The sequence below is a fragment of the Papio anubis genome, chromosome 17, assembly GCF_008728515.1.
Source record: "Papio anubis isolate 15944 chromosome 17, Panubis1.0, whole genome shotgun sequence".
In the NCBI taxonomy this organism is placed as follows: domain Eukaryota; kingdom Metazoa; phylum Chordata; class Mammalia; order Primates; family Cercopithecidae; genus Papio; species Papio anubis.
The window spans coordinates 49,145,617-49,170,319 of NC_044992.1; the positions used below are offsets into that span (position 1 = coordinate 49,145,617).

The 24,703-nt window shown below is 50.4% G+C and overlaps 3 protein-coding genes across 16 annotated transcripts in view; 2 read left to right on the plus strand and 1 right to left on the minus strand.

Moving 5' to 3' along the window:
• The window catches only part of TTC25 (tetratricopeptide repeat domain 25), a 39,203-nt gene extending 37,794 nt beyond the window's left edge, over positions 1 to 1,409 (plus strand). For all 4 annotated transcript variants that reach the window (XM_031657613.1, XM_031657614.1, XM_021929174.2 and 1 more), the window contains one exon: positions 754 to 1,409. In XM_031657613.1, the coding sequence (XP_031513473.1) occupies positions 754 to 1,241 (488 nt within the window). In that variant the 3' untranslated portion in view covers positions 1,242 to 1,409. The remainder of the gene's footprint in view (positions 1 to 753) is intronic.
• A 1,023-nt stretch (positions 1,410 to 2,432) lies between these two features.
• CNP (2',3'-cyclic nucleotide 3' phosphodiesterase) lies at positions 2,433 to 11,125 on the plus strand. Of its 3 annotated transcripts, none has more exons than XM_003913054.4 (4): positions 2,433 to 2,625; positions 3,690 to 4,362; positions 7,865 to 8,004; positions 9,424 to 11,125. In XM_003913054.4, exons 1-4 carry the CDS (start codon positions 2,623 to 2,625, stop codon positions 9,871 to 9,873), a joined length of 1,266 nt encoding a protein of 421 aa, XP_003913103.1. In that variant the 5' UTR covers positions 2,433 to 2,622; the 3' UTR covers positions 9,874 to 11,125. The 3 variants fall into 3 exon arrangements, with proteins under 3 accessions (XP_003913103.1, XP_009188919.1, XP_009188921.1); XM_009190655.4 differs by lacking the exon at positions 2,433 to 2,625 and adding an exon at positions 2,752 to 3,050; XM_009190657.4 differs by lacking the exon at positions 2,433 to 2,625 and adding an exon at positions 3,329 to 3,575.
• DNAJC7 (DnaJ heat shock protein family (Hsp40) member C7) overlaps positions 9,955 to 24,703 on the minus strand; it is a 44,440-nt gene continuing 29,691 nt past the window's right edge. For 7 of the 9 annotated variants that reach the window (XM_021929176.2, XM_021929180.2, XM_021929182.2 and 4 more), the window contains 6 exons: positions 24,245 to 24,409; positions 23,324 to 23,415; positions 19,212 to 19,285; positions 18,036 to 18,182; positions 17,641 to 17,793; positions 9,955 to 13,211 (listed from right to left, as the gene is read on the minus strand). In XM_021929176.2, coding sequence (XP_021784868.1) covers positions 12,958 to 13,211; positions 17,641 to 17,793; positions 18,036 to 18,182; positions 19,212 to 19,285; positions 23,324 to 23,415; positions 24,245 to 24,409 — 885 coding nt within the window. In that variant the 3' untranslated portion in view covers positions 9,955 to 12,957. The remainder of the gene's footprint in view (positions 13,212 to 17,640; positions 17,794 to 18,035; positions 18,183 to 19,211; positions 19,286 to 23,323; positions 23,416 to 24,244; positions 24,410 to 24,703) is intronic. The other 2 variants (XM_003913055.5, XM_021929179.2) reach the window with 1 other exon arrangement.

The window sequence follows — 24,703 nt, forward strand, 5'->3', positions numbered from 1 at the left end:
GATTACAGGCGCCTGCCACCACGCCCAGCTTATTTTTGTATTTTTAGTAGAGACGGGGTTTCACCTTGTTGGCCTCCCACCCGCCTCCGCCTCCCAAAGTGTTGGGATTACAGGCATGAGCCATGCCGCCCGGCCATGTGATTTCTTTCCTATCAGTCTCAGGTCCTTTGACTGCAAACTCAAATCAACGGCAGTGCGCATTTTCCTGATGTCCGGATGGGATAAGCTATACAGTCCTCACGTGATGCGCAGGACGGAGCTGGGCTCAGTAAATGATGGTTCCCTTTCTCTGCTTTTGGAAAGGTGTGCTGTCAACACCAATTTAAAAAGCTAGCAAAAACAGTCATTCTCAGGGCCTTTCTTTCATCTGCCTCTCAAAAGCACAGGCCTCCACAGAGATGAACAGTTTCTTTTTTTTTTTTTTTTTTCCTTTTTTGGAGACAGGTCTCGCTCTATCACCCAGGCTGGATTTTGGCTCACCGCAGCTCCAACCTCCTGGGCTCAAGCGATTCTTCTGCCTCAGCCTCCAGATAGCTGGGACTACAGGCGCCAACCACCATGGCTGGCTAATTTTTGTATTTTTAGTACAGACAGGGTCTCACTGTGTCATCCAGGCTGGTCTGGAACTCCTGGCCTCAAGGGATCTGCCTGCCTCAGCCTCCCGAAGTGCGGAGATTACAGGCGTGAGCCACCACACCCGGCCTGACATGAACAAACTTTTATCTTTCCTCCCACTTTTCTCTTATTTTTCAGAAGCTTTACTGTATGAAGATAGAATAATAACAGAGAAGGACATGAGGAGAGTGAGAGATGAGCCGGAGAAGGTGGTGAAGCAGTGGGACCATATTGAGGATGAGAGAGAGACGGATGAGGACGATGAGGCTTTTGGGGGAGCTCTGCAGAGCACAGCAAGTGGAAAGCAGAGTGTGGAAGCAGGAAAAGCCAGAAGCGATTTGGGAGAAGTTGCCAAGGGCCTGTCAGGAGAATTAGGCACAAGATCAGGAGAAACAGGCAGGAAGCTACTAGAAGCTGGCAGAAGAGAGTCAAGAGAAATTTATAGGAGGCCTTCAGGAGAATTAGGCCAAAGACTCTCAGGAGAGTTCAGCAGACAGGAACCAGAAGAACTAAATAAACTTTCAGAAGTGGGCAGAAGAGAGCCAGAAGAACTGGGAAAAACACAATTTGGGGAAATAGGAGAAATGAAAAAAACAGAAAATGAGATGGAAAAGGAGTATGAATGAAGACAGCGGTAGGGATAAGGATCAGGAAGTTGGTGTTCAGAGGGATAACGGGATCTTATTAAACTGGATGTTCAAGCGATTTATCTGTAATAGGAAAAATGAGGGTTTTACTCGTGCTGCTTTCCGTCACTATTTTGCCATTAAATAGGTGTCTTTCACTCTTGCAAACCCTGAGTCTGTCACTTTGTCTCCTCACCCCTGCCCATTCTTGGAAGAGCCTCGTGGAGAGAAAGGTGCCAAGAAAGGGTTTCAGGAGGGTGAAGATACAGGAGCTTCAGGGAATGAGAAGTCACAGGGAGGAGGAGAGGGGAAGGCCTGGGAGGAGAGGTGCTTCCCAGACACCCCTGACTGACTGAGTCCTTCCAGTGCGCAGGACACCGGGGAGGCTTTATGGATGGAACAGTGGTGGGGTGGCCCCAGCTAGCACAGGCAGGAGAATGCCCCAAGCCAGAACTAAGCGAATGCTGGGACTGAGGCCAAAGATAGGGGAGTGGCCTGGGAGGGCAGACAGACTCCACCTCTGACAACTCTGGGTGGCACAATCAGGTAAATCAGGCTCGCCAAGCTGGCTTCTCCTCTGAACAATGGGATACCTGCCTCAGGGGTTGCTGCGAGGACTGAGTGCTTCGCACAGCACTTGGTACAAGAAACTCAAAAATCCAAAGGAGCTCTCAGTGGTTTCACAGAGGTGGTGGCAGCTGAGCATCTGGCCTCAGAGGATGTTAGGATTTCACTCCGTTACTCATCTGTCCCTTTGGCCATTGCCATCCTGGTCTGTCTCCACAACTTCTAGAAGGAAAGGTCGGGGCTGAGACTGACTTTCGGCTGGCACAGGGACCGGACGAGGTCAGTGAGGCATTTCAGATGCAGAGTTTACCGGGATGCCAGCAAATTGCATAATACTTTAATCCAATGTGGTTTAAAAAAAAGTTTTTAATTAATGCAAAAGTCCATGATGAATAAAATATCCAAAATTAAAGATAGGATCCAACCTTGCACGACCCTGCTTCACTCACTTCCTGCTAATCCACGGGACAGGGGAGGGCGACTGAGTTACCCCTCGACACACAGAAAAAGGTAGCGGCCGTCCAGCTCGCAGGCGCAGTGAGTGGGTGCGCGTGGCGGGGCGGGCGCGCGCAGGGGGCGGGGCCGGGCCGGGGTTCCCGCGCGCGGCGGGAGTTTCGGGTTTCGGTTCGCAGCGCCTGCGCGCAGAGGGGACGGCCCGCCCCAGCCCGCCCGGGTGCCCGCTCCGCCCCCGGGCTATGTAAAGCGGCCGGGCTCGGGTCGTGCCACCGCTGGACTCCCGTGTCCCTCCGCGCAGGCGGGCGGCCCCGGAGCGCTGGTGCCGACAGAGGCGGCGACGGCGGCGCCCCTCCTCATCATGGTGAGAGGCCAGGCGGGGCCGGGCACGGGGTAGCACCGGGGCAGGAAACTAGTGTCGGGGCCCCTCGGCAGGAAGCGTCTTGCAAACGAGGACCTGGGGCTCTGGACTCGACTTCCAGTTGTCTTGGTACTCAGGGCAGCCCTGAGGTCTGGAAGAAGCTGGGCGGGGGATTCGGAGTGCCGGAGAGGCCGCTGGAGAGGGAAACGGTAGCGTTCCTCAGTAGGGAACTCGGGACCGTCTCATCATGCGGAACCGCTGCCCCGCGCCCGGGTGCGCGCGGGAGGCGGAGCCAGTTCAGAGGAGGGGACCCTTTACGGTAAAAGCTGCCGTCTCTTGTGGCGTCTAGAAGACAGGAAAACAAGTGGCTCCGAGAGGCGGTTCAGACACACAGCACAGCGGCGGGCAGAGCTGGATCCTGATTGCAGGTGCCCTGTGCTGCTTTGTCCTGGACAGGCACAAAGACCACGACTTTGTGGGGGCCGGGAGAGGGTAGAGGAGGAGGTGGCAGGCTCGGTGAAAGAGGGCCTTTGTCCAGTGCGCTCCTGCCCTGCCCCCCACCAGCCCTTCTGTGGGACCATTGTCCCCGCATGCCAGACAAGAGAGTATTATCTGTTGCGACCATTGTTGGGGGAAGGGAGGCAGTCTTGGGGTAACCCTTCTCCACTCCCCACCCTTCTCTGTGCACTCAGCCGTGGCAGCTGTGGCTTGGCCCAGACACAGAGACCCCCACCTCCAAAGAGGACGTCCTTAGTAGGTGCCAAGCATATAAGAGTGAGGCCAGTCCCAGAACCGCAGGCTCCTGGCACGCCCTGCATGCCTCCAGCACGTTTTCCTTTCCGAGGTGGCAGCAATGGGGAAAGCGCACGCTTAGGAGAGCTTCAGACAAGCTTCCCTCTTCCTCCTCCACGACCAGAAGCGGAAAGGTGCTCCCGGACCGAAAGGGACAGAAGGTCCAGCACTGCCCTGCTTGGGAAGGCACCCACACCCAGTCTAGGGACTAGGGGTAAGGCCGGCGGGGAGCCCGCGAATGACCTGGGCTAACATCTCTTCCCCTCCTTACACAGAACAGAGGCTTCTCCCGAAAAAGCCACACATTCCTGCCCAAGATCTTCTTCCGCAAGATGTCATCCTCAGGGGCCAAGGACAAGCCTGAGCTGCAGTTTCCCTTCCTTCAGGATGAGGACACGGTGGCCACGCTGCAAGAGTGCAAGACGCTCTTTATCTTGCGCGGCCTGCCAGGAAGCGGCAAGTCCACGCTGGCACGGGCCATCGTGGACAAGTACCGTGATGGCACCAAGATGGTGTCGGCCGACGCTTACAAGATCACCCCCGGCGCTCGAGGAGCCTTCTCCGAGGAGTACAAGCGGCTCGATGAGGACCTGGCTGCCTACTGCCGCCGCCGGGATATCAGAATTCTTGTGCTAGATGACACCAACCACGAGCGGGAACGGCTGGAGCAGCTCTTTGAAATGGCCGACCAGTACCAGTACCAGGTGGTGCTGGTGGAGCCCAAGACGGCGTGGCGGCTGGACTGTGCCCAGCTCAAGGAGAAGAACCAGTGGCAGCTGTCGGCTGATGACCTGAAGAAGCTGAAGCCTGGGCTGGAGAAGGACTTCCTGCCGCTCTACTTCGGCTGGTTCCTGTCCAAGAAGAGCTCCGAGATCCTCCGCAAAGCCGGCCAGGTCTTCCTGGAAGAGCTGGGGAACCACAAGGCCTTCAAGAAGGAGCTGCGACAATGTAGGTGGCAGGGTGGGGCCTTATTCATAAGCCTACCTTGCTGGGCACAGGGCGCTGTGGGCATAGGACCATAGGGTGGGGCACGAAGCAGCAGGAGGCAGAGAAAGGCTCACCTCAGAGCGAGCAGGGGCAAGCAGTGTGTCCCAGTGGTAGCCTTGGGGAGTTGGCAGCACATTGGGAACACGGGGGCTTCCCAGAGCTCCTTTCCTCCTACTACACCTTTCCTTCTAGCCCTCTTCTCTCTGACACCCTTCTCCCAGGTTGAATGTAGACCACCGTCCCGTCTTGGAGGTCGGAAAAACTGTAGTAACAGGAAATATGTCCTCTTCTAATGTAATCTTAGAGGGGGAATCAAGCCCAGTGTTTTCCAACTCATTTTTAGCAGCAGAATAATGTTCCAAAATAATAATAATGACATGAAATTGTAAGCTACAAAAAAATTAAAACTAGGACTATTGTGGCTTCACTGGGGATGGTTCTCAGGCCTTGGGCTACTTGATTTACTCATGGGTTTGTGGCATCTTACAGCTCCAGAGGACACACACTTAGGCCAAAACCTGTTTTCAGATGGAAAAACACGGGCCCAGGAGGGATGTGGGGTTTACGGGCTTGAACCCTGGACTCTGGCTACTCTAGCCGGGTTCTCTCTTGGCATGGGCTTTTTGCTCCAATGGTAAGTTTGGGATAAAGAGGGGTCCTGGTGGCTATCCTGCAGTGACCTGTTGGAGAAATGTCACCCACTAATCCATCTATATGCCTTTAGGCCATTTCTGGTTGCCCCCAATTGTATTTATTTATTTATTTATTTTGACACAGAGTCTCCCTCTGTCGCCCAGGCTGGAGTGCAGTGGCACTATCTCAGCTCACTGCAACCTCTGCCTCCCAGGTTCAAGCAATTCTCCTGTTTCAGCCTCCCCAGTAGCTAGGACTACAGGTGTGTGCCACCACATCCAGCTAATTTTTTTTTTTTTTTTTTTTTGAGACGGAGTCTCGCTCTGCCGCCCAGGCTGGAGTGCAGTGGCCATATCTCAGCTCACTGCAAGCTCTGCCTCCCGGGTTTATGCCATTCTCCTGCCTCAGCCTCCCGAGTAGCTGGGACTACAGGCGCCCACCACCTTGCCTGGCTAGTTTTTTTTTTTTTTTTTGTATTTTTTAGTAGAGACGGGGTTTCACTGTGTTAGCCAGGATGGTCTGGATCTCCTGACCTCATGATCCACCCATCGTGGCCTCCCAAAGTGCTGGGATTACAGGCTTGAGCCACCGCGCCTGGCCTCACATCCAGCTAATTTTTGTATTTTTAGTAGAGATGGGGTTTCACAGTGTTGGCCAGGCTGGTCTCGAACTCCTGACCTCAGGTGATCTGCTTGCCTCAGCCTCCCAAAGTGCTGGGATTACAGGCGTGAGCCACTGCGCCCAGCCACCCCCAATTTTACATGATCTTCATACCTGAAAATAGCCCCACTCTGGTTTGTTGACATTGTGTATATTGCACAGAAGCTGGGAATTTGTGCCAGTATGGGTTCTCAGAGAACTTTTTTCTCCTCAGCTCCTAAACTTGAACTCTGCAGTGAACTGTGGTGCTTGCAGTGACATTGGCCAGGAGCAAGCCCTGTACCTGTGAGCTGGTGGCTTTGCCCTGGAGTGACTACTGCTCAAAGTTGCTTTTAATATTTATTTATTTATGAGACGGAGTCTCTCTCTCTCGCCCAGGCTGGAGTGCAGTGGCATGATCTTGGCTCACTGCAACCTCTGCCTCGGGTTCAAGCAGTTCTGTGCCTCAGCCTCCTAAGTAGCTGGCAATACAGGCACCTGCCACCATGCCTGGCTAATTTTTATTTTTATTTTTTGTATTTTTAGTAGAGACAGGTTTTCTACTATCTCTTGACCAGGCTGGTTTTGAACTCCTGACCTTGTGTTCCACCCCGCTTGGCCTTGCAAAATGCTGGGATTACAAGTGTGAGCCACCACGCCCAGCCTATTTTTATTTTTTAATTTATTTTGAGACAGTCTCATTCGGCTGCCCAGGCTGGAGTGCAGTGGGGCAATTCAGCTTACTGCAACCTCCATCTCCGGGGTTCAAGCCGTTCTCCTGCCTCAGCCACCCAAGTACCTAGGATTACAGGCACCCGCCACCATGCCTCGCTAATTTATAAATTTTTAGTAGAGACAGGGTTTCACCATGTTGGCCAGGCTGGTCTCAAACGCCTGACCTCAAGTGATCCACCCACCTCGGCCTCCCAAGTTGCCAGGATTACAGGTGCTAGCCACCATGTCCAGCCTATTTTATTTGTGAAGGAAAACTGGAATCTTTTTCTGCCCAGGGTTACAGCAGGAGAAATGTAATAGACCAGCAAGGCTGCTCTCAGGAGAGGCCTTCCTCCCCTCTAGAGAGGGCAAGACATCCTCACGGGGACTCAATTCAGAATGTAACAGGAAAAAGCGAGTGACTCCAAAGACAGCCACAGGTGTGGAGTCTGGAAATGAAAATCACAGATAATCCACTCCCCTTTGTGTCTTCCAGCCCCATAATGTCACCCCATTATAGCCCAAGACCCTTCCTGTACCAGGAGGGCCCCCATAGGCTCTCATCCCCCAAACCGGCTGCAAGGTGTGTATTAAACTGATGGTGACATTGTGACTGACTGTCCAGATGGGCCCCTGAGTGAAATGGGTCACTACTGATAGTTCCCTGGTGGTCCTGGGAACACTGGGGTGTATGGTCACCCTAACGGTTATGCTGGATTGATAGATAGGGTTGGTCACTTGCCCCAGGCTGATGGCTGGTACGCAGCAGGGCTGAGATGTTCACTGTGTTCTGGCTGTTTCCACTGTACCACATTGTTCCCAGCCCTCTGTTTTCTTTCCACCCCACTTCCCATGACTTGCTTCCCCTTTGAGATGTGGTGCTAGTAAATCTTAGATTCCCTTGGCCTGTACTGCCTGCCTCTGTTACAAATGCCTTAGAGTTTGGGGAAGAGATGGAAAGATCTATACAATGTAAAGACAGAGAATTTTAACTTTCTTTTTTTTTTTTTGAGATGTAGTCTTGCTGTCACCCAGGCTGGAGTGCAGTGGCACAATCTCGGCTCGCTGCATCCTCTGCCTCCTGGGTTCAAGCAGTTCTCTACCTCAGCCTCCCGAGTAGCTGGGATTACAGGCACCCACCACCACACCCGGCTAATTTCTTTGTATTTTTAGTAGACAGGGTTTCACCATCTTGGCCAGGCTGGTCTTGAACTCCTGACCTTGTGATCCGCCCACCTCGGCCTCCCAAAGTGCTGGGATTACAGGTGTGAGCCACCGCACCCGGCCTGAGAATTTTAACTTTTTATTGCTCTAAAGTTGCCATTAGTTTGACCACCTAACAAATGAACTGTAGTGGGTTGCTGGAGAGGTGATGCTTAGCGTCTGAGTGTTTTGCGCTGGGCGTCTGTGGTCCTGGTGGCGGGTGATGGTATGCCCCTGCTCCCCTGCCCTGACTGCACCCTTTTTCTCCTGGCAGTTGTCCCTGGGGATGAGCCCAGGGAGAAGATGGACTTGGTCACCTACTTTGGAAAGAGACCCCCAGGAGTGCTGCACTGCACAACCAAGTTTTGTGACTACGGGAAGGCTCCCGGGGCGGAGGATTATGCTCAACAAGATGTGAGTCTTCCCCAGGGACACATGGGGGAGGTGGGAGGTTGCGGGAGAAGGGGCTGCGGCATCTTCTGGAGATGGGTACTGGCCAGGCAGGGACCAAAACCAGATGGCAGCTCAAGAAAAATGACATCTCTTCCTCCTAGCTCCCCTGTCCCCAGGCATAGTTGCATAGACCTCAGCTGCAGGTTCTAAGGAGCCTGCCCTGGCAGTATCGCCAGCCTGTGCATTCGCCTGCCCCCAAGCACCTCCGCCTTCTGCAGATTCATGGAGAATGCTGGTCCACAGTGGGCTCCTGCTCTGGCCTCTCTGAGCCTGTTTTACCTTCCAAAGACTAGGAGTCCCTCACCACCAGGGAGCCTGGTGCACTGAGGTCCCCAGGTCTGAGGTCTGGCCTGGCCCCAGAGTGAGGAAGTTTCATACGATAGTGAAGCTTATTGGCTAATGGGTATGAGACCTTTCTGCACCACACAGCTGGCACCTTACACCCACACCGCCACTGACAGTGATCCCTGAATGCCAGGCATGTCGCCCAGATCCACACAGTCTCCAGCCTCCAAGTGTCCACCCCCAAGTCCACTCTCCCACTTCTCTGCCTAGGTTATTAGCACAACCGTTTGTCTGTTCACTGGAGTGTCCTCCCAAATGGAAGCTCCCTGAGGGCGTTTTTAGGTTTCGTTGACCCCTGTGGTTCCAACACCCTAGCATAGTGGAATGAATATGTAACGGCTGAGCTGCCATCCCTAACCATGCCTTCATTTAGCATTTATTAAGTACCCATTTCATGCCAGACACTGTTGGGACAAGGGATCGTGAGCAAAAATAGAAAAGCTTTTATGCTGAGATGGGATGGGCTTTCTCAAAGAATCAGATAGAAGCAGACTTATCAGATGGGAACCAAAGTGTAAGAGCAGGTTTCCATCAAGGGCAAGTCTGACCTCACCCTGCCCTCCAGGGCGCTGCCTGGGTCCCAGGGGAAGCTGAGCAGTGCCAACAGTGGCAGCTGCTGTGTGCGCAGACACCCTTGTGGGCTCTTCACCTAGTCACTCCCATAACCACATTAACTCTGAAGTAGGCTCTGGTTCTCCCTGTTTTACGGGTGACGAAGCCAAGGCACCGAGAGGTCAGCCAGCCTGCTGAGGCCGGAAGCAAGTGTGCAGGGAGCTGGGCTCCCTCAGGAAGTCCGGCTCTCCCCATGTGGCCCTGTCTGAGTGCCTTCGAGTTTCTCACTTGAGCCTGGAGCGCCTGGGGAAGGTGCGTGCCACAGGTGTTAGTGGATGCTGGGCCTATACCTGACCCCTGCTCAGCTGTGCTCACTTCTGTTAGACTTCCCCTCCTCTCCTCCAGGAGGGACCCTCCCTGGGTCAGCTGTTCCTCAAGAGCCCACCATCTCTAGCTTGGGCCCCTCTTTCTCACTCTCCCCAGGTGGTAAAGAAATCTTACTCCAAGGCCTTCACACTGACCATCTCTGCCCTCTTTGTGACACCCAAGACGACTGGGGCCCGGGTGGAGTTGAGTGAGCAGCAGCTGCAGTTGTGGCCGAGTGATGTGGACAAGCTGTCACCCACTGACAACCTGCCGCGGGGGAGCCGCGCCCATATCACCCTCGGCTGCGCAGCTGACGTAGAGGCCGTGCAGACAGGCCTTGACCTCTTAGAGATTCTGCGGCAGGAGAAGGGGGGCAGCCGAGGCGAGGAGGTGGGCGAGCTAAGCCGGGGCAAGCTCTATTCCTTGGGCAATGGGCGCTGGATGCTGAACCTGGCCAAGAACATGGAGGTCAGGGCCATCTTCACGGGGTACTACGGAAAAGGCAAACCCGTGTCCACGCAAGGCAGCCGGAAGGGGGGCGCCTTGCCGTCCTGCACCATCATATGAGTGTTCTCACCACCACGTATGCCCCTAGAAGGGAAGGGGAGGAGAGGGAAACGTGCCCTCTGCTTGATCCTTGTTTTGTGATTTTTTTTTTTTTTTTTACTCAAAGTTAACTTACCTATAACTTTTTAAAAACTTGTAAAATAACTGACCCTCCCTTCCTGTCTGCCCTCTTCCCCTCTAATGCTCACACTCCCAACACAAGGTGGGCGGGGAGGCACCATTCAGGAACCTGGACCAAAGCTAACGAGGCTGGACCAAGCCAGGAATGGGGCCACAGCCAGAACCCCGAGCCGTGCTTCCAGGTTCTAGTTAGCTCAGCCCCAGCCCAGCCCAGCCCAGCTGCTCTGCCCAGAGCTGGGCGAGTGGGGAGACACCTCAGAACCCCGCAAAACCCACTGACCAGAGGCAAAAGGCAATGGGGCTGAGGGTAGTTTTCCATGGTCACAGAGAACTAGTGGTGGCTTTGAGAAAGGGAGGACCTCTGGGCTTTGATTCCATCTCCTTGTCTTTTTTCTTTGTTTTTAGAGACAGGGTCCTGCTGTCTCCCAAGCTGGAGTGCAGTGGTGCGATCATGGCTCACTGCAGCCTCAAACTCCTGGGCTTAAGCCATCCTCCTGAGTGATCCCATTTCTTAATCAGCATAGCCCCAAGAAGGCTGGGGCTATTTACCAGGGTAGAAAAAGGAGCTTACCTCCCACCTTTGGTCCTAAGTCCCTGCCCCTCCCCTGCACACCATAACTAGGTAACAGTTTGATAACTAGGGAAGAAAGCAGAACAGTTAAGCAGCCACCACATCCCCGCTGGCTGGGGGCCTCACTCCAGGAAGGGGCTGGACTGGCCGTCCTTTGCAGTGGCATGACTCCGCTGTGTAGATGGGGAGATTGAGGCCAGAGGCAGCACCCTAGTGAGGAAGCTCCAGTCCTGCTCTCTACCCAGCCCATTTTGCCTCCATGGTGCCTCTGGAGGCCTCTGGGCCTCCTCTAACGGGGGCTAGTGGGCACCAAGAGCCAATGGAGTAGACCCCTGGCTGGTAAGGGCCAAGTCCCACCGGTTGCTTCTGGGAAGGGGTTTCTAACACTGGTCTATGTGCTGTGGTTCCTGGGGTGCCCTCCACTGCCCTCTGTTCAGTAACAGGGCCTTGCTAATCAGGTTGTCACTCAACAAAAGTACTTTGGATTTAAGTTACTATCCTGGCTTTGCCCAACCTCAGCAACTTGTAAGACTGATAATGAAATAAATCATGTTAATCCTAGCTGTGTGCAGTCTCTCTTACCCTTCTGTGCCCAGCTCAGTCTTCCCTAGGGCTGGGTGTATTAGGACTGGCTTTGTCCCACAGCTTGGGGCCATCGGTCCTGTCTCCCCTCTGCTGGCCGGGCACAGCTGTGGTGAGGTTGGGCAGCTGAACAGTGTTGGCTTTCATGAGGAGGCAGAAAGCAGAGGCTGGCCTCAGACTCATACAGAAGGTGGGGGTTGGCTGGGTATGAGGGACATGGAGCACAAAAGCCTCTCATCCCCCATTAACCAGGGCACCAGGCCCACAGGTATCCCCATCCCACTGGATCAGAAAGATCTCAGTAAGACCTGAAGCTCCTGGTATGGGTTTCTCCCAGTTCTCTAGGGAAGGCCACCTGTAGGTCACTGCAACTTCAAGCACCAGGGAAGACCTAACATTTGATTCCCTTCCAGGCCATCAGAGGCCTAGTCAGCCACAAGGGAAACTTCCCAGGCCTGACTCAGGCATCATTTCACCATGGCTAAGGCACCAGCCGGGGAAGACTTGAAAGAAAGGGGCAGGAGCTCAGATGAAGAGAAATACTAAGTTACCTTTCTAGGTCAAGGCCTGTCCCTGGCCATATCTGAGCTTCAGCTAGAGCTTCAAGTCTCTGTCTAGAGCTCCTGGGAAGGCTACTCACATTGAACACCATGCTTGACAGGACAGCGTGGTGCATGCCGCTGCATCCGTGAGCAGCGTGTCTCCTGCATGCAGAAAGGGAGCAGAGAAGGCCAGGGGCTTTTGCTAAAAATAGACCAGAGCTCTGGAGCCACCCGTCCCACTTCAAACAGGTCTGGGGGTCAAGAGGCAGGGTTTTATCTCTGTCTACCATCTCCCTCGAACCCACACTGCAACAGGAACTGAGAGAGCCTTTGTAAGTAAACTGCCCTGTCTAGGTCAGTACCCACCTGAGCTTTGGACGCACATAGCTTCTAGTGATTTCTGGGGCCCCACTGTAAGGTGAGCATGCTTTCTGAACTCGCTTCTTCGTGACTGATGTCAGGCTGGGCCCAGCGGCACAGCCAGGGCCTGCCTAGCACTCACATGCGGGACAGGTCTGGGAGAGGCAGAGTGCCCCACCTGCCACTAGGCTCGGTGCTCACAGCCTACCTGTGGCAGCTTGCTGCACCCCAAGTCCAGGTCGGGCTCAGCTCTGGCTCACAGACTATGGAGACAAAGCAGATGCCAGAGCAAAGGGCCAGAAAGGGTCAAAACATTTTATTCTCTTCTTTTTTTTTTTTCTTTTTTAATAAAGTTAAACAGTAAAACAAAAATTCACAAGCTGCCTCCCTGTCCACCCCCGCCTCCCTCCCCTGCCCGCGGTCTTCGGCATTGGTTCCCTTTGCTCCACCCCACTCACAGAGACACAGGGCATCCAACTGAGAAAACGAAACTGCTCTAAGTACATGGAGACGTGATGAAGGGAGGAGGTGAACTGTTTCCACATTCAAGATTAAACTGAGTGAATCTGCATTTTCTGGGTTCTGGGTGGTTGCCCTTCATTAGCCAAATTGAAAAAAGAAACTCCCTGGACCAGATGCTGAAAGAGAAAAGAAGGGCTTGGTAGTTGGCTCTGGATTTTCTAGGGAAGATCACTTTGCTCTGATTATGGAAAAGTTTTCAAGGGCTGCTTCAAACTCAAACGCAGACAGAAACTCTATGGGTATCAAACAGCTCAGGCTGTTTTGGGGTGCAAGAAGGAGCAGGTGACCGTATTATACGTAGGCAGCTTCTAAACACCTTTGCTCTTGTAGAGAAGCCTCGGTAGTAGGCAGTCAGAGATGCCCCCTGACCCTGCAGAGATGCAGTGGCTAAAGGTCCCAAGGCAAGGGGTGCCTTCCTGTCTTCATCCTTAGCAACAGCCGAGTAGATAGATGCCATGCTAGATGAGAATTCAGCCGCCCCCTCTCATGGCCCCGCTGACTCCCGAAGAGCTGCCTAAGTGGCAGTGAGTGTGTTGGCCTGTGATCTGGGAACTCCCAGCAACAGCAGGCCCACCTACCTTCAAAGCTGAAGCCTCCAGGACCGCCGAAGAAAGCCTTGAAGATATTGTTTGGATCAAAATCTGTAGAGCAAGGCAAGTAACATGGAAGGGAAGAAAAGGTGAAAAATTAGAAATGTTTGAAGAGACCTGATGACACTGAGAACAGATCTCCAAAGCTTTCCTGGAGAGTCTCACTCCCTCCTTTCCCAACACTTCAGACTGCAGGTGAGCCAACCTGCCCCACCCCGTGCAAAACATGCTACCTGATCCCACTCCTAGGACATGTTCCCTTCTCCTTCCAAGTGCTGCCCCAAAGGAAAGCTTTCTCCGCTTCAGCTCGCTTCACTGGGCTGTTTTCTCAACAAATGGAATGCCATTTGCACTTACACAAGACTTTCCCCATATTCTGTTTCCCTATAATGCTGGAGCGGCTACTAAAAAGGATAAAATGTGTCATAGAATGTTGCAAGAAATAAATATAAGAACAGAGATCACAAGTTTACGTATTTGATTCCATGTCTTTTTTTTTTTTTTTTTTTTGGGGGCTGAGTCACAAACTCCTGTATGTCGCCAGGCTGGATTGCAGTGGCCGATCTGGGGCTGCAAGCTCCGCCCTCGGGTTCACGCCATTCTCCTGCCTCAGCCTCCAGGAGTAGCTGGGACTGGTAGCCGCCACCCGCCCGGCTAGTTTTTTTGTATCTTTTAGTAGGGGCGGGGTTTCATCGTGTTAGCCAGGATGAGGTCACCGATCGCCCTGACCTGAAGTGATCATACGTGCAGGCCTCCCCAAAGTGCTGGGATTGCAAGGCAGGCCACGGCCCGGCCGATTCCATGTCTTTTACTCTGTAGACTCTAGGCTAGAAAAAAAGCTATGGTTTATTAGCTGGGCATGGTGGCTCACACTTACAATCCCAGCGCTTTGGGAGTCTGAGGTGGGAGGATTGCTTGAGCCCAGGAGTTCGAGGCTGCAGTAAGCTATGATCACAACACTGCACCCCAGCCTGGGTGACAGAGCGAGACCTTGTTTCAATAACAACAACAACAAACCAACAAAAACACCTACTAGGTGCAAGGTACTGGGTACTTTGCATACATTACATTAGTTAATCCTAGTAATGATTTGTCAGGGTAAGTATCATTCCCAACTAATACTCAACAAAACATGTGTAGGTAGTTCAAGTAACTTGCCCATGATCACATGGCAGCGAAAGCAGCAGAACAGGAAAATCCAACTCCTGCCTGACTGACTGTGCACTTTTGCGAGGCCACAGCATGTCTGATGGCCCCATCCCTGACTGACTTCCCAAGCTACACAGAAGGACTGATCCCCACCAGGTGATCCCACAGCCACCTTGTGCCCAGAGTGAGTTTTTCTGCTTGCATCTGCGTATCTTCCTGGGCCTCCCCTGCTTAGTGAATGACCCCAAGAGTCAGCTATGGCTGTCACTCTCCCCAACACATCTGAATAGCAACCAACTCCTGCTGAGTCTACCACTAACTCCTGACTGTGCCCTCCAATCCTTTCCTACCTTTTGTCTTCCTTCCATCTCCATCCTCCTTACTCCCTCCAACCACCACCTCCTCACCTCTATCACAAATATATTTCCAGAGCCAAAATCTGGTCCACAGTGCCCCTACTTAAGACTCTTCACGGCCGGGCGCGGTGGCTCACACCTGTAATCCCAACACTTTGGAAGTCCAAGGCGGGCGGATCACGAAGTCAGGAGATCGAGATCATCCTGGCTAACAAAGTGAAACCCTGTCTCTACTAAAACCCCAAAAATTAGCCAGGCGTGGTGGCAGGCGCCTATAGTCCCAGCTACTCAGGAGGCTGAAGCAGGAGAATGGCGTGAACCCAGGAAGCAGAGCTTGCAGTGAGCCGAGATCGTGCCACTGCACTCCAGCCCGTGCAACAGAGCGAGACTCCGTCTCAAAACAAAACAAAAACTCTTCACTAGCTTTTGACTGCTTATAGCTCTTCTTAACTGCTGGGCAGAGGAACATGTTTATTATGGTGAACCTAGGTTTATTAAACACAAATCCCCCCACACTGAACTGGAGAGGACTCAGTATTATCTATATAGTACCATCATTCTTATTTTAAATTCTGGCTGGGTGCGGTGGCTCACACCTGTCATCCCAACACTTTGGGAGGCCAAGGTGGGCGGATCACATGAGGTCAGGAGTTTGAGACCAGCCTGGCCAATGTGGTGAAACCCCGTCTCTACTAAAAATATAAAAATTAGCCGGGTGTGGTGGCAGGTGCCTGTAATCCCAGCTACTCAGGAGGCTGAGGTAGGAGAATTTCTTGAATCCGGGAGGTGGAGATTGCTGTGAGCTGAGATTGCACCACTGCACTCCAGCCTGGGCGACAGAGTGAGACCCTGTCTCAAAAACATAAAAAAAATAAACAAATAAATAAATTGCAATAGAAGGCCAGGCACAGTGGCTCACGCCTGTAATCCCAGCACTTTGGGAGGCCAAGGCCAGCAGATCACTTGTGGTCAGGAGTTCAAGACCAGCCTGGCCAACATGGTGAAACCCCGTCTCTACTAAAAATACAAAAATTAGCTAGGCATGGGGGTGGGTGTCTGTAATCCCATCTACTCAGGAGGCTGAGGCAGGAGAACTGCTTGAACCCGGGAGGCAAAGGTTGCAGTGAACCGAGATTTTCTTAGTGGAAGAGATGGTAGGTCTGTGCACCGTTCACAGGTCAGGGCCTCTCTTTTTTGAGACGAGTCTTGCTCTGTTGCCAGGCTGGAGTGCAATGGCGCAATCTCGGCTCACTGTAGCCTCCACCTCCCGGGTTCAAGCGATTCTCCTGCCTCAGCCTCCCAAGTAGCTAGGACTACAGGCGTACGACACCATGCCCAGCTAATTTTTTTATTTTTAGTAGAGATGGGGTTTCACCATGTTGGGCAGGTTGGTCTTGACCTTGTGATCCGCCTGCCTTGTTCTTCCAAAGTGCTGGGATTACAGGCGTGAGCCACCATGCCCGGCAAATTTTTGGGCAGACAACTTATAGTGAAGACTGCCTGACTGAATTAATTAATTAATTTTTGAGATGGAGTCTCACTCTGTAGCCCAAGCTGGAGTACAGTGGCGCAATCTCGGCTCACTGCAACCTCTGCCTCCTGGGCTCAAGAGATTTTTGTGCCTCAGTTTCCTGAGTAGCTTGGACCACAGGCATGCGCCACCATGCTCAGCTAATTTTTTGTATTTTAGAAGAGAGTACAATTTTTTTTGTATTTTATATGTTGCCCAGGGTGGTCTCGAACTCCTGAGCTCAGGTGATCCGCCCACCTTGGCCTCCCAAAATGCTGGGATTACAGGCGTGAGCCACCGTGCCTGGCTCACAGGTCAGGGCTTCTTATCTCTGACAGCCCACAGTGAGCAACAAGATTGACAATAGCTGTGCTTTATATCATGCTAAGTCTTTTGGGAAATTAAAATCTGTGAGTGTTTATAGGAATGTATGACACACATAAATGTCAGCATACACTTTGCAGTGGGTAAAGAAGAACTTCCAGATAATAGGAAAATGCCCATATTCCTTACCACATACAGCCCTCATGGCCGCTGAGCTCTGATCCAGCTACTTGCTGGCCTTCCACCACCACTTGCCTCTAGCACCCTATCCCTTTATTTTCCTAGACTGAACCTGCAGATCCCCAAAGGGACCATGCTTTGCTTTTTTGGCGGGGGGAGGGATGGAGTCTCGCTCTGTTGCCCATGCTGGAATGCAGTGGCGCTATCTTGGCTCACTGCAACCTCCACCTCCCAGACTCAAGTAGCTGGGATTACAGGCATGCGCCACCACACCTGGCTAATTTTTCTTTTTTCTTTCTTTCTTATTTTTTAAAATTGAGACAAAATCTTGCTCTGTCGTTTAGGCTGGAGCACAGTGGCACGATCTCAGCTGACTGCAACCCCTGCCTCCAGGGTTCAAGTGATTCTCATGCCTCGGCTTCCCAAGTAGCTGGGATTACAGGCACCTGCCACCACACCTGGCTAATTTTTGTGTTTTAGTAGAGACGAAGTTTCACCATGTTGGCCAGGCTGGACTCAAACTCCTGACCTCTGGTGATCCACCTGCTTTGGCCTCCCAAAGTGGTAGGATTACAGGCATGAGCCACCACACCCGGCCTAATTTTTGTATTTTTAGTAGAGACAGGGTTTCACTATGTTGGTCAGGCTGGTCTTGAACTCCTGATCTCAACTGATCTGCTCGCCTCGGCCTCCCAAAGTGCTGGGATTATAGGCATGAGCCATGGGGCCATGCTTTTCTGCACTTCCAAGCCTTCCCTTGCTAGTGTGCTCGCCTCCTCAGAGCTCACTGCACACTGTGACTCTGCCACACTTGACTGCATTTGTTTGACTCCATGTCTATTACTGTTTGGACCAGGGATCAGATTTGGCCCAAACAGACTCTCCCTCTGGAGCATCTTTGGAAAAAATTCTAACATTCTACGGCTGTCAAATTCACCCCAGGCTGCCCCAGCCAACTCACCACCCATATTCATGCCCTCCTCATCTAGGTCCTGTCCACTGTCATAGCGAGTCTTTTTCTTGGGATCAGAGAGGATAGTAAAGGCTTCTCCAACTTCCTTGAACTTCTTCTCCTCCTCCTTCTGAACCTCAGCACTGGCTCCACTATGCCGATCTAAAGTGGGGAGTAAAATAACAACTCAGAGGAAATCAAAGTTTCAAGAAAACAAAATTTAAGAGAAAAACCACTTTATGTCTGATTTTGGAATTTGGCATTTCCCAAAATTTGGAGGGTACACAAATCTGCAACACCTTATTCTCAGGTGAAGAACCTCTCCAAGGTGTCACCTCTGGACCAAGTCCAGAACCTGCCCTGCAGGTTCTTCCCACTGAGCCCACTGCCCCCACCTACTCTACCTGGATGGTGCATCAAGGCCCGTTTCCGATAAGCTTTCTTGATCTCGTCCTCAGAGGCATTCTTGTCCACTCCCAGAATCTTGTAGTAATCTTTCCTCTTACTCTTCTTCAGTTCCAGCTGTGCATTTTTTAGGAGCTGTTTGTGTTCTAGAGGAAGACATCTGGCATCAGTGGACAAACCTGACTCTGCTGTTTCCCTCACCAGGTCTCAGCCCAGCTGCCTGGGAGTTACAGGCCTTGTTAACCATGCCAGGGACTTTTACAGCGCTTTCTTCTGGAGATTAGAAAAAAAAATCTACTCGGCCAGGCACAGTGGCTCATGCCTGTAATCCCAGCACTCTGGGAGGCCGAGATGGGCGGATCACCCGAAGTCAGGAGTTTGAGACTAGCCTGTCCAACATGGTGAAACCCCATCCCTACTAAAAATACAAAAAATTAGCCGGGCGTGGTGCCATGTGCCTGTAATCCCAGTTATTCGAGAGGCTGAGGCAGGAGAATTGTTTGAACCTGGGAGGCAAAGGTTGTAGTAGTTAGCTATGATGACGCCATTGCACTCCAGCCTGGGTGACAGAGCCGGACTCTGTCTTAAAAAAAAAAAAGAAAAAAGAAAATCTACCTAGACTTAGGTTCCTCACTTTAGCCTCACCACACAAAAAAGGAAATGAAAACGACAGGGAGGATCTGGAACCAGAAAATAGGTGCCGTGTGCCCCAACCCAGGATCTCTGTTCACTATTTTTTTCTTTTTGTTTTTGAGATGAAGTCTCGCTCTGTCGCCCAGGCTGGAGTACAGTCAAGCAATCTTAGCTCACTGCAACCTCCGCCTCCCGGGTTCAAAGAATTCTCGTGCCGCAGCCTCCTGAGTGGCTGGGATTACAGGCGTATACCACCATACCCGCTAATTTTTGTATTTTTAGTAGAGACGGGGTTTCGCCATGTTGGCCAGGCTGGTCTCAAACTCCTGATCTCAGGTGATCCGCCCGCCTCAGCCTCCCAAAGTGCTGGGATTACAGGCGTGAGCCACCGCACCCATCCTTTGTTCACTTCTTTCTGGCTGGTGATCAAATAAGTTCTAGGTACATCCCCTTATACCTGAATCAAACTACCTTGTATACAGATTTATGGCCTACAAAGAATTCCACACAGTTCCCTGAAAAACAAATGCTTTTAAACTTACCTTTTGTTTTCTCCGTCTGATACACTTTTTCATAGTCTCGTACTGCTTCTTCATACTGTTCTGTGTCCATGTAACTGAGAAGGAAATACAAGGCAATATAGCACTCAGACATAAACAGCAATGGTTCTCAGGATCACTCTAAGGCAAGAGGCATGGCTCAAGCAAGAGACACACACTTTTGGTAAGATGCTTCTGAAACAGGAGCCCTTAATCTAGCAGTGAGAGAAAATTAGCTATCAAGTCCTCGAGGAAATAGAGGCCGCATGGCACTTGCACCCACCAGCAAAGTGATGTTCAGCTTTGAGCAGAAAGTAATCAAGAGGAAAAAGTTCCTTCTGACACAGAGCCACCTAAAAGGTACTGGACTGCCTTAGAAAAGGCAATGTGAAGGGATCTACTTGATTACTTTGGGTTGAAACACACAAGAGAAAAATTATCAAGTGAATAAATGGGTATGAAAGAGCTTTGAAACCTATAGTGCCATAAACATGCAGGACTAGCTACAATCCAGAGTAGAAGTGGGATTAGTGAGTCACTAAAAGGATCAAATTCAACGTGGTGGCTGCTGGCAAATCCCTCCACTAACACCAATCAATGAGAGACGCAGGTGAACGAGACAGAAAAGGGAATTCTAAACACAGGTTAGCTTTTATTTCGGTAGCACAAAAGAAAGGAAGGGCCCTTGGCCCAAGATTGGAGGAATCAAGCTTGATAGGATGATTGCCAGATCTTTTTTGTTGTTGTTGTTGAGATGGAGTCTCGCTCTGTCACTCAGGCTGGAGTGCAGTGGTGCGATCTCGGCTCACTGCAAGCTCCGCCTCCCAGGTTCATGCCATTCCCCTGCCTCAGCCTCCTGAAAGCTGGGACTACAGGCACCCGCCACCATGCCCGGCTAATTTTTTGTATTTTTTTTAGTAGACCTTGTGATCTGCCTGCCTCGGCCTCCCAGAGTGTTGGGATTACAGATGTGAGCCACCGTGCCTGGCCAACTGCCAGATCTTTTAAGTGTCTCTTCCACAGAAGCAAGTGGCATTTTCCATGCCCAGATAAAATCACTGGCACCAAGGCTGGCCTACCAATTAAAGGCTGTGGTAGGAGTTCCAGAGACAGCCACTGTCAGCTGGGGAAGGGAAAGTGATCATGCAGTACAGCTAGCTGCTGAACAACAGAGATTCAGTTTCTTACACTGCTACCACCCAAGCTGTTTCTTTCTCTCTCTCTTTTTTTGAGACGGAGTCTTGCTCTGTTACCCAGGCTGGAGTGCAATGGCACGATCTTCACTCACTGCAACCTCCACCTCCAGGGTTCAAGTGATTATCCTGCCTCAGCCTCCTGAGTAGCTGGGATTTCAGGCGTGTGCCACCATGCCCAGCTAATTTTTGGTATTTTTAGTAGAGATGGGGTTTCACCATGTTGGCCAGGCTGGTCTTGAACTCCGGACCTCGTGATCTGCCTGCCTTGGCCTCCCAAAGTGCTGGGATTACAGGCGTGAGCCACCGCGCCCGGCACAAGCCCATTTTCACAAATATCACAGATCCCCACCAGCTTGGAGGCCAGGGCAGGAGAGTGCTACCAATGTGGCTGGCAAAAGAGAGGCCCAATATCTTTGGCATATTTGATTTTCTGGTACCATTTTGATTTATGACTTTAAAAAAACCAATGGCCTGCAAACACAGGACATAAATATTACATTAGGAGTTCAGAATCAATTTACAGAATAAAATGTAATATAATTTGAAGTAAGAGAAAATTGATACTTTGATACTGCACTCCAGACTGAGTGACAGAGCTGGATCCTGAATTTAAAAAAAAAAAAGGAAAACTGATAGCTGATAGCCCTGGGTATAGAATGAGGTGACAAACGATTAACCCTGATGAACTTTCTTTAGGTCTATATGTAATGTATTAAACAAACTATACTAATTTGCATTTTTACTTCATGCTTTTTAAAATTCAGGGATATCCTCAACATTTTAATTTTGTTTTAAAGTTGAAGTAGAAAAGTAAATAGGGCTTTAGGGAGGAAGGGTGAACTCTAGTTCATGATGGCATGTGTAGCAAAGATGTGTGGGTGGCATCTCCCCAACTTTAGGGGTAAGTTGAGGCACACTGCAGCAGTGGTCAGGCCAGAGGTAAGAGTTTGGCCCGAGCTAATCTCCAGTACTTCTTGTCAATTCCAGCTGCTTCAGGAGATTGTTGCCAAATACTCAGCCAGCTGAACGGGGTATGCTGTCTCCCCTGTAGTGATCTCAGAGGCAGAGCCACTCCAAGAAGGGCAGTTCTGTTTCTACCACAAAGATAAGAAGTTGTCTGATCAAAGCAATTCCTTATTTTTGTTTCTTGTACATAAACAAAGAAGAAAATAATCCTCCATCCAAAAAAAAAAAAAAAAAAAAAGGGGCCGGGCATGGTGGCTCATGCCTGTCTGTAATTCCAGAATTTTGGGAGGCCAAGACAGGCAGATCACTTGCAATCAGGAGTTTGAGAACAGCCTGGCCAACACGATGAAACAGCATCTCCACTAAAAATACAAAAATTAGCTGGGTGTGGTGGCATGTGCCGGTAATCCCAGCTACTTCGGAGGCTGAAGCAGGAAACTCGCTTGAACTCAGGAGGTGGAGGTTGCAGTGAGCCAAGATGATGCCACTGCACTCCAGCCTGAGCGACATAGTGAGACTCCATCCCAAAAAAACCAAACAAAATGATTTTTCTCTTCTCTTTCCATCCCCTGGCATTCCATATACAGAGCATTCCATTAAGTCGACACAGTATCAAGTATCTAACCACCCCCTTCCCACTGGACATGTAGGTGATTCTCCCCGTGCCTTTTTTTTTTCTTTTTGCTATTATAGATAAAATTGCAGTAAACACCTTCATGTATATAGCATTTTGCATCTGTTAAAGTCAGTCTTTGGCTGAATCAAAGGGTGCTCTTTTTGTCTTCCAAAGCTTCTGCTTCTGTGTGCCAGTGGTTTGCAAAGATTGGAATGACTGACAGTCAGTCTCAGAAGTTATAATTCCATGTATGTTTCTGTTGGACAGACTTAGTCACCAACTTAGAAATTCACTTTAAAACAAAAAAAGCATCACACACAGCAGCAGTTTTCCTATTTTAATTGAGATAATTTTGAGAAAACTAAGTGGGAGGTAGTCCATGAGATATTCTGTACCACTGATGAGCCAAGGAAGCTTAAACTACTGGCTCATCAGGCATCAATGACAGCATCTGTTCTTTGGATGTGACATTTTATAATAAGGAGTGGAGCAGGTGCTGGAGGATTAGTATACAACAAATACGTCTTCTTTAAGAACTTTAAAGATGGGAAGTTCTTCTCCACCTAGAGAATCATCTGAAATCAGAAGAGGTGGATTTCTCAGAAAGGTTTCTCCTAGCCCTGTTCCTATCTGGAGAAAATCAGCTGGCGGGTCTAAGAGTAAGAGGAGCAACTATGCCAGGGAGCACCCTGACTCTGGGGCAAATCTGAGCATTACAGGTAGGCACATCCTGGCTTATAATCACCCTGTCAGACACAGAGTGCCCTCCACTCAAAACATTCAAGCAGAGAGTAGCCATCCAGGGTATTTCAAAAGGAAGTTCCTTTATCCTGGGAGGCTGAGGCGGATTACCTCTCTTCCAACTCTAAGACTGTCCTCCCTCACCCAGAATAAACAGGATGAAATACAACTCTCAACTGTCTCTAAGAGTTACTTTCTCTTCCAAGCACCATACATTCATTCAACAAAACATTTACTCAGTGAGCACCTATGTGTCAAGCACTGTGCCAAGTTAGAGCATAAGTGTACAACACAAAATAAAATCTCCAAAGGAAATGGATTTAAACTTTAACAAAAGGCATTTGGGTCAGGCATCAGAGGAAACTTACTGACCGTGAGGGGCGTTAGACACAGGCATGGGAGACTGAGGGAGCTTGTGCAATCTCCTCCGCTGGAGGTCTATAAAGATAGTCTAGGGCTGGAACAATCCCACCTAGAGGCAGGGGGAAGGACCAAATGACCTCACAACATCTCTGGGTCTGCTTCGTCATCCACAAGGCAATTCCCCTGAGGCCAGTGGCAACTCCCTCTTCCCCCCACCCACCAGAGGCACTTACCACTGAGCTCTTCTCAAGTAGGCTTTTATGTAAGTGTCATCAAGCTTCACTGCATTTGTGCAGTCTTCTATTGCATCATCTAGTTTCCTAAGCTTCAGGAGAGAGAGAGCAATCATACTTCACATCTTTGGTGACTGAGGGAGCTCAGAAGCTGTGAGCATGGCTTCAAAACTCTAAGAGGATCAGTCATGCTGGCCCCCTAAATGTCATATTAAGTTCTAGTTCTTTGACACCAGGGCTATGGACAGCAACTTCAAAACTGATTTCTCTTGTATATGATACAAGACAGGCACATTTGTCTTCAAGGATAAACTACCTTTACCACACCATGTTAGTGCCCAATGAAAACATGGACATAGCAGGCTGCTTCCTGCCCTCCTTTGTTCCAGAGGCCACCTAGAGGGATTAGAAATCACTCTGATTTTTAACTGCTAGAATTCTTCTGCAAGGGCAAGGAGTCTACTTTTTGTTTCTCATGTTGTGGAGGGCCACAAAAGCACTCAGGCCATTTTCAACCATGCATGGTGACCATCAGTTACACTGGAGAAAAACAACAAGCTTGCCTCATACTCTTCCTCCAAATCACTCCTAAAAAATAAATGATCACTTGCATAAGCAAAACAACAACAAAAAAGCAACAGTAGCTGCTTAAGATTATCCCATAGCCCCTAGCCATTCTCTTACTGGAGGAAAGGGACCTTAAAGAACAGGTGAGAATATCCTTGCAAATTGTCCAACTGCCTTCAAATTCCATGGAGATGACAAAAGCTTGCCTCTTGGAAGGGAGTTCCCAACAAGCTATTAACCATAACAACTTTTCCTCTTTCATCTTGCTCACCTTCATTGGGCAGATTTCCCAAGACCCTTTGATGTCCCTTAAAAATATATCTATAGGCCCCAAGATGTAGATCAAGAGCTTACCTTGGAATTAACCGTACCCCGATTACAGTAGAGTTTAGCATTTGTTTTTATATTGTTGGGGTCTATCCCCAGGGCTTCTGTGTACAGTTCATATGCTAGTTTGTAATTTCCTTCCTTAAATGCTTTATTCCCATCTTCTTTCTTTGCTTTGAGTGCTTTGGCATTCTACAGAAAAAAGCACGGGGAAGATCGGTTCATATCCACAAAGCCTCAGACCACTGCACAGAGAAGCCAGAGTCTATTTTCAAGTTCTTGGCTTATGGTAGTTTAGCATCACAGAGCCCCGCCAACCCCCAATCTGGGCTATCTGTTGCTCATTTGAGCTTTCTACAGACTGGACAGGAGAAACCAAGAGTTACCAAAAAGACCTATGTTACTGGGTCTGCCTCCACTTCCCAGGGCAAGTATTACTATCTATCTTCACTGAGGGGAAAAACAAAACAAAACCTTCTTAGATAT

Coding starts and splice junctions, on each gene's coding strand:
- CNP (XM_003913054.4), top strand. Junction 4,363..7,864: donor CAAGAAGGAGCTGCGACAAT/GTAGGTGGCAGG, acceptor TTCTCCTGGCAG/TTGTCCCTGGGGATGAGCCC. Junction 8,005..9,423: donor AGGATTATGCTCAACAAGAT/GTGAGTCTTCCC, acceptor CACTCTCCCCAG/GTGGTAAAGAAATCTTACTC.